The sequence below is a fragment of the Geospiza fortis genome, unplaced genomic scaffold, assembly GCF_000277835.1.
Source record: "Geospiza fortis unplaced genomic scaffold, GeoFor_1.0 scaffold113, whole genome shotgun sequence".
Taxonomy (NCBI): Eukaryota; Metazoa; Chordata; class Aves; order Passeriformes; family Thraupidae; genus Geospiza; species Geospiza fortis.
This window is the reverse complement of record NW_005054429.1, coordinates 1,801,124-1,810,088: the sequence shown is the minus strand read 5'-3', so window position 1 is coordinate 1,810,088 and position 8,965 is coordinate 1,801,124. Positions and strand designations below refer to the sequence as shown.

General features: G+C 37.5%; 1 protein-coding gene across 1 annotated transcript in view; it reads right to left on the bottom strand.

Moving 5' to 3' along the window:
• Positions 1 to 205: 205 nt before the first annotated feature.
• Positions 206 to 8,965, bottom strand: part of CCDC34 (coiled-coil domain containing 34) — a 19,799-nt gene continuing 11,039 nt past the window's right edge. The window contains exons 4-6 of the mRNA XM_005426946.2: positions 2,548 to 2,706; positions 1,951 to 2,092; positions 206 to 787 (exon numbers count right to left, since the gene is read on the bottom strand). Of these exons, the coding sequence (XP_005427003.1) occupies positions 573 to 787; positions 1,951 to 2,092; positions 2,548 to 2,706 (516 nt within the window). The 3' untranslated portion in view covers positions 206 to 572. The remainder of the gene's footprint in view (positions 788 to 1,950; positions 2,093 to 2,547; positions 2,707 to 8,965) is intronic.

Sequence of the window (8,965 nt, the reverse complement as noted above, 5' to 3'; positions counted from 1 at the left end):
TCCCTGGTTTGTACATATCAGGGCCAGCAAAGAGCCTGTGCTTCCCTCAAGAGCCTGCATCCATTCCTTGCAGCACTCCAGCTATCCCACTAGATCTCTGTAATCCCTGTGACATGATAACCCTGGAACTGAGGCAGGTCAATTCCTTCTGCATTAAGCCAAAAACTGTTTTAAAATTTGTTACAAATTAAAACAAAACAATTTGTTACTAATTAAATTTATCTTTAAAATAACCTAGTTAATACTGTTGCCCAAAAGAAAAATAACATATACAAAAGAACTCCTTCAACAACAAGAGAGGAAAGGAAGAAACAACCCTGTGCATTTTATTGGCATTGAGGTATAGTCCCATTACAATTGATCTTTTTCATAAACTAAAATGCAATATAGAAAAAAACATTAAAAGCCTGATTGGTCAACTAGCAGTAAACACAAAACCTCCTCAAAAAAAGGGGGGAAAAAAAGGGAAAAAAAAAGGCAGGCACAAAGCAATCTGCACTGGACATATAACTACACAGAACTTCACATTTATGGCCCCATTTGGTCAAGGTTGTAAGAACATTTTTTCTGGACTATAACTTCTTTCTGCACAGGGATCCAATACAAGGGTTAGTCCTGGGCTTAGAAATCTCCACTGGTAAAGCTGCACATGGCTGACAAGGTCCAGGTCTCTGACTCCTCTTCCTGGTGAGAACTGTGTCTTCTTTTGGGGGAGGCACATGTACTGGCTTCCAAGGAATGGGGTTACAGTATGCTGGAGCTGGATACAGATTTCCATCAGCACACCCTAAAACATTTAGAAAATACACATAACTAAGAAGGAATATTTACACTACAAGCTTGCCAATGCAAGCAGTTACAATAATTATACAACACAACATCATCTTCAGAGAAAGACAGCACAGGCATATCACATAATTAAAGTGACTCAAAATGATAACCAGTCCACCTTTTTGCTTTTTAAACAGTAGCTGGTATATTCTTCACCTCTACTTAAATAATAAGCAGGTTGAATGCTCAGCCCTTTGTGTTCTTAAAAACTGTAAATGTCTACAAATTGGCTACTTTGTTTTACCCAACTACATGACGGATGGATACATTTCAAAGTTTGTAACACATTACACTGAATGACACAAGTGAGTAGACAAATATTCTTTAAAAATCATTGAAATAAATGATTGCAGCTGTCAGTATGTAATGCAGGTCCAACCAAAACAGGAAGGCAAGGTATATCATTATTTACAAATAAATGTAAGCAGAAGAGTAAAGGCTGTTCACCTGCTTTATACCTGTCTCTCAAACAGTCAGAGATCAGAATTATGGTCTCAGAACTATTTCTGTTGCAAAGTCAAAGAGAAGTAATTATTTTAGTTGCACAGAAAAATAAGATGTTTTCAAACAAAAATTGAACAGGATTACAGAAGCCAAGGAGGTGCAATGCAGGTGAAAAGCAAAATGTTAGCTCAGAACACAGCTGATATCCCTGTCTCCTTTTTCAGACAGAATTTCTGTCAGCTTCTAATAGTTCTTGTGTCTCAAAACCTCACCTCTTTTCTAAGGGGGATTCAGGTGTGCTGACACATGCCTTCTGTAACATGAAAACTAACTTGACAGTGACATAACTAATTTGCTTAACAGCACCCAGGACTTTCCTCTAGTGATTCCTATGCCTGGTAAGAAAAATCAGATCAAATCATCCTTTGGTATGCCACATAATTATCTCAAATAATGTCATTTTCCTCCCAAATAAAAAAAGAAAGGCTAAGAAAAATACACGAAAGGTCTCAATCTGTTTCCCTGACTTACAGCATAGTAAAAGTAACCATTCCTATGTGCCAAAACCTAGGTATTAGATAAGTGTCTTAAACAGCCTTCATTTCACACGAAAATATTAGAAGGAAGGAACCACAAATCCAAGTCACTCCCTACTTCTGTACTGTACATACAAACCTGCAGACCTCCCATGTGGGAAACCATAACCATTTAAAGCAGGTTGTGGTTTATTTCTAGCATTTTGCAGCCATTCCTTAAAGATTTTCTCTGATCTTGTTCTCTTCTCCTGTAGCTCAGCCACTCGTTCTTTTTCTTTTTCCTAGAAATAAAAAAAATAAAAAGTACTCCTAGACAAAGCCCTGTACAATATACACAAAATAGTAAATAATTTTTGCAGATTTCCAGACTGCTGAATACAATTCAAATATTTCTTCAAATACAAGCACGTTTTCCTAACAATGGAAAAGATGCCTTTTTTTTGGTTTAAGACTGAAAAAAAAACCCAACCTCCAACTTCCATGTTAATCCAGTGTTTCCCTAAGAAAAAAATCAAAGGCTATTAGCAAAAATGCATTAATATGCATCTTACTTTGCTGACCATACCAGTGTCTTTAATGCACTAACATTGTAACTCCTGAAAGATTTTTCTTCATGTACAACACTGCCATTTGATGTCCATATATTCAATGTAAGATTTGAATATATCAAATCTGAATCTGCAGTAAGTTGCAGACTAATTAATTCCATCCAAATAAATTATGAGTTCATTAACACCTTCTCTTTTTTCTTCTTTTCTGCCTCTTCAGCTCTCTTCTTCTCTAACCATTCTTTATACTTTATGTCAGCCTTTTCTTTTAGCTGCATTTTTTCCAGTTCCCTTGTGGCTTTTTCTGCCATTTCTTTGCTCATCTTTCGTTTCCTTTCTCTTCTTTCCTATGTGAAACACATCAAAGAAACAGAACAGAAATTTTTTAGTATATTTCAATGAGCAATCCTTTTTAGGAATACAGTACATTTTATTACACAATTACAAAGAAAATTACCAAACACTTGAAAAAATATGTGATACTATAAGCTCTTTTAAGTCAGAACCTACTCATTGCTAGATTCCAGGTATGATAGACATATAAACTTGTCAAAAAAAATACTATAAAAATTTTACTTTCAGATCTCCTCTGGTTTACTGCTCTGTTCTATTTATTCTGAGATTTTCTAAACACTTTAGACATGTCTCAATATTTCTGGGAATGAAATACATGTTGCAATTCTCAACAATGGTGTGTTAGCTTTACTTGTCAGTGAATCTAGAGCAAACTACAGGTCCAAATGCAAGTCAGGTAAACTGCCCCCTTCTATTGACATATGCAGATTGTTCAGCACACTTCAGCATCAATTAAACAGTAAAAAAAGTGAACATAAAAATACAGTTTGTTATTCTGTGGTATTCTCTTAAGTATTTTATACCCTTTAGTTTATCCACATAGGGACTACTTCAATAAATCAATCCACACATTTCTCCTGTTCAAATTATGAAAGAGAAAATGAGAAAACACATTCTAGGGTAGGCAAAATGGTAACTTGAGGGTGAAGTGAAATTGCTGCCTGCATGATTTGGAAGACAGAACACACCAGTGGTGTTCACTTCTACAACTTTTCAGTGTGTGTGTATCCAACAACACTGAGGAGCTTTCTCTAAGCAAACAACCACATATCCACTGGCCTTTGCCTGATCTGGAGGTATTTTCATTTGAAGAGCAACAATAGCTCTCATTTCTGTTCCTTGTAACCTTTATGAAGTGTCTGGAATCTACTGATTGATTCTCTTTCTGCTTAACTCACTTAGCTCTGAAGCAACTGCATCCATGTGGAGAAACAAAAATCTACCAGACAAGCTGTCACATGACTTGGAAGAGAGGCACAAGACTAAAGACCAGTTTTGTCTTAGTTGAAAAAATGTTTTTCTTTTAAGAAATCTACTTCTACACTTCCCTGCACACTCCTCTTGAACAAAGGAGATGGGTAACTCAGCAGAAAGTCATCCTGACTCAGAATTATTACAGTTGGCAGTATGGATATAAATGCCTAGAACTGCAGCTGCAAACTATAATAAATAAATGAAATATGGGGAAAAGACATTCTCAAGAAAATCAGAAATACATTGCCATTCCCATTTTACCATTATATATTACCATTTTTCCCATTAAAAGAACAAAAAGGCAGGAATCTAGAGCTCTCCCCATGTGTCCCTCCACCACCTTTTCCCAGGTTTACTGCACTTACGGAAACTCCAATGATGCATAATGAAGCAGAAGCCAAAATACTGCACTGGGGACAAGCACAATTCCCTCAGTCTGGTCTGAACAGGATGGTCTAAACTTGCTGGCCCAGTGCTTGTGCCCCCATACCAAAACCACCAGCAATCCAATAGAGCAGCACAGATAATAAAAACCTCAGCTTATGTTGTTCTGCAGCACACTTACCTGATTTCTGCCAGCTCACAGAACCACTGGAGTTAGTGAGTCCTTTTCTGTTTGCCAGCAGCAGGAGCATCACTACAGCTTTAACATCAGCAGCTGCACTGGGCACTGTGGGATTTCCCCCCACCCACCTCCTGTTACAAGCCAGGCTTTAGCAGCTCTATTTACCATAATCTGCAAGGGGGATATTACTTCTCCTAAAATTATAAGGGTACTTTCAGTAGTACTGCTCTGGCATACTCTTGCCAAATATTCTTATTTGACAATAAAAACTTCTCTGTGGACACAATTTCACAAAACAATTGCAACTTGCATTTTAGCTCTATTTTCTCCTTGATTTTTTGTTGTTTGGTGGGGTTTTTTCCATTTCACTTCTAGCAATTATCAGCTTAATCTGTTTTGTGGTGTAGTGAAAATGGTCAAATATTAATACATTCCAATTAAAATGCATATTCTGGAATGTAAAACTACACAGAATTATAAAACAATTGGTCTTATTAAAACGACTTCACAACAGTGAGGCCTGTACATGTGATAAAACAATTTACAACCAAGACTAATGAAAAAATACATTTCATTCTGGGAACTAAAAAAAGTTGAGATTCTGACATGCTTTTATGCTAATGAAGCATGGAAACAAGATCTTTCCTAACATTAATCAAATGCTTCCATGTTTTAAAATGTTGAAAAGAAAAAACAATGTATTTTTGGCAAATTATTTAAACATCACCTTCCTGAAAATAAACCAAATAACCAATTGTCTAGGCTTTCCCTCCTTCTTCATCTACAATTCATCTCAATCTCTTTTATTCAGAGCTGTTTCTCTGTCTCTTCATTACTAGATACTCCCTAAATGCACAAACAGTGGTTGTCCAGGACACATAAAAAGCATTAATGTAGATGAGAGATATCTGTAAAATCAGTGAGTTAAACTATGGGAGAAGGTGGCTTACAAAGATTTTGCACATTTTGTTTTTTGCTGACTTACCTCTGATGTACATGAAAGTTACAAAACTAAGGATCATCCAAAACTACAGTCTTTAGCTAAGGGTCTTACTAAAAATAAATACAGGAGAAAAGTGAAAAAAAGGGCTACTTCCATACCTAGGGGAATGGTTTCATAATGGAAAACTATTATAAGCAGAAAGAAGACTAAAAATCTTTCTAAATACTATAAAAGAAAGGCAGGGAAGCTTCTTAACTTATGTGTCTTAAATCACACTATTTAGATGAGTTTAGCTACTCTCTAGGCTGACTCAAAGTTACATTAGGTCCTATGTAAGCAATAACATGCCATACACACTAAAGCCACAACTATTACTAAGTTTTACTTCCAGTGAGACATCCCTAAAACAGGGGGACTCCCTGCAGAATTGCAGACTTCACACTGCCTAGAAATTTTTCTGCAGACAAATCAGAAATGCTTCCTCTTTCTCTCACAATCAGAACAGATTTTCCTTCATAAAGTTAGTGCAGACCACATTCCCAGCTTTAGTAACCTGTTCCATGTCAAGCTTCTGCCACCCTGACTGTCCCAGCTTTTTTCCCATCCTCATTATAAAAGTCTATCAAAAATGCTATCAATGTGCATATTAATGTCCATGTTCTTCACTCCTCCTTTTCCTTTCCATGTATGTGAAGGAAGAAATTACTTGCTTATGCTTGGTGTTGTTTAGATTGGGTTTTAAAAATTCTCTTTGATCTTGTGTTCAAAACAGTCACAATCTATTCATTAAACCCCCAGTAAATTTACATACACTACTACATGGTTGTGGGTATTAGCTGAATTAAGGTATTGATTGTAAAACATCCAAGAAAGGCTTGTTCTCCTGCCACCCTGGCCAAGCACATGACCAAGGAGAAAGGATACAAATCTACCCTGAAGGTTCAGTGCTCTGTGCTGTGATTCCATCAGGTCTCAGAACCCACTGAAGCCTGGCTCAGGTGAGCCCTTGGAAATCCCCCAGCCCACACAAATCACCTGTCCCACAAAGCTGTCATGGTGACTCTGCCCACAGCTTGTGTCTCACTGAGTCACTGCTAACTACTAACTTCTCCAGAAAAATCAGACCTACATGCACGTGGTGAATGCTCAAAGGATTTTAAAATCTGAAGAAGTGTCCCGCTTCCTTCCTGATAGAAGGTAGAAACAGTAAATAATTTTCCACGCAGGGGAAAAAACCCTAATTGCTTCTGAAACAGAGGCACTATATCCAGCTAGAAGAAAATTACTAAAATATGTATTTCTGTATTTTCACATCAGTGAGTCATTGAGAGGCTGGAATGTGTAAAGTGCAGAGGTGCTTTCTGTTCTGCATTTTCTGCGCAGACTGCCACTGAGTGGAAGTATTTCCAGAAACTAATGATGTGATTGATATTTTTAAGATACTTCTCAAAGCAATCCTTTCCATCTTATGATCTGCAGAATGTGACATTTTTCTTTTCACAGGTAAGTGTTCTACTTCACAGCTGTTTGCTGACATCTTAGCTAGCATATTCTAACATCAGTTAATGCTGACTGATGGCAAAATATAGGAAAAGTCTACATTGCCAACAGCAGAACACACATCCTAATTTACTTGTTTATCCTCATAATAATTGTGGACATCAACCACTTCTAGCAGTCTTGGAAATCTGGGTCCTTCAAACAACTGTAATTATCTTTTCAACTTTACCCCATAACACAACTCAGTGACCAGGCCTAGACCACACAAATACTTCTTAATCTGTCTAGAATTTCCATGTGAAAACAGCAAGAGGCTAGAAAGGAGATCAGCAACAGCCTGAGCTGCAGATGGCTCTTGACAAGCTGGTTTATACCAATTTACTGCTCAAGTTCCCAGAGTCAGGGCAGACCCCGCTGCAGTGGAAGTGGAGAGTTACTGCATCTTTCTCCCAAAATGTGTTCATGTGGGGACTCAATGTATGGGACAAGCACAAAGTTTTAGTGTATTTATTCCTGGAACACTCTTGGGATCTTCAGAAGAATGTGGACTCCACAAATGCTGCTAAAATACATGAGCACTCATTCACCTGTCACACTGAATTCCTCTTCCAAAATTCTGTCTAAAACTCAGTGTACTTACAGAAATCTAAAGGTAATTAAGATTCAGGTAAAACCTAAAATTATAACCATGGCATCGATCATGCATGATACTACAGAAAAATTCTGTGTAAAGACTTTTCAGGTCCAGAGAGCAAAAGACCCTCAATATGTGGAAAAAGCAAACCTTAAGAAATTAAGCCCAGACTCAGAAAAAAAAAAAATTTAGATACGTAAAGACAGACTTTGGTATGTAAACAGAAAATTTTCATTCTTAAATGCAGTTGGTTCTCATGACTGGAAAGCTTCCCTCACAAACACACTTCATGAAAGGGTTCAGTCTTAAACAAGTGGACATCTTAGCATCTCTTTCAAGTCTAAACTGCCAACAAAAACCACAGTACATCAGGCTCTCCATTAGCAACCAGAGCTTTGACTTGACAACTGTTCAGCTGTAAGAACATTAACTAGACAGGGAAGATCTGGATTTCATCACGTTCCTGTCAGAGGAGATTCCAATTAACATGTCCCCAAGCTGCAGGCTGGCATGACAGGATTTTCCACCCCTTCTGTGGGAGTGCTACCATTCCTCACAAAATCATTAACAACCCATTGGATGAAAGAAACAGAGCATGAGCAAGCACAGCTCTTGAACTTGAAAGCCATGCTCAAGCTGTGGAACAATCTGTGCTCTGTATTAACCATGCTGAGATAAAACACACATTAAACAAAAAGCCTTTGGTGTAAGAGTTGGCACCTAGGTGTTTCTTCTGGAGGAACCAGCACACCAAAAAGAGAAGTCTGTTCCAAGAACACTGTCATTCATTACTGCACACTGGGTTGGTTCTAGGCTTTCATATACTCCTTAATGCAAATCTCCAATGAAAAAACATTCCAACATTTCCATCCTGTACCTACCTTCCATTAAAAACTGTATTTTTCAGTAAGTAAAGGGGACTTACTGAAAAGAAAAGAAAAGAACAGTAAAAACTGCTGAACATCCAAAATCCATCTGTAATGCCTGCTTGGTAGTATTTACTTTTATGGGAAAAAATTAAAAATTGTTGCCTTACTCTCTATTCAACAATGTAGGAAGTATTAGAAATGCTACAGTCAATTTTAGATTGGCATTAGAATAATTGGTTTTTCCAATGGAAAATTCTAACTTCACTACCTGTGCTCTTACAACTTTGCTAATGTCCTAGGTTGACTATATGATGATTTTATCCTTAATTGTCTTGTTCTGTTTATGCTGAATAATAAGTTTTGTACCTTTAAGATACAGCTAGGTATCACATTATTACAGGATAAAGAATTACATGCAAAGACTAAATATAGGGATGCTAACAAAATGAGTTTCAGAATTAAAGTTATTTTAGAGTATTCCTCTTTGGGGATTTCCATCACTGCTGCCAACACATGCACAACACATGTAGTGGGTTTTGGTTTGGATGGAGTTAATTTTCTTCATAGCAGCTCCTGCTGTGCTATGTTTGGATTTGTGAACAAAACAGTGTTTGTGATAACAAGTTATCACTAAGCAGTGCTTACAAGCTTCAAAATGTTTTCTGCCTCTCCCCCCATGGCACCAGGGCACAGTCTGGGGGTGCACGAGGAGCTGGAGGGAGCACAGCCAGAACTGACACCCACCAACCCAAGCGAAACCCCAGAT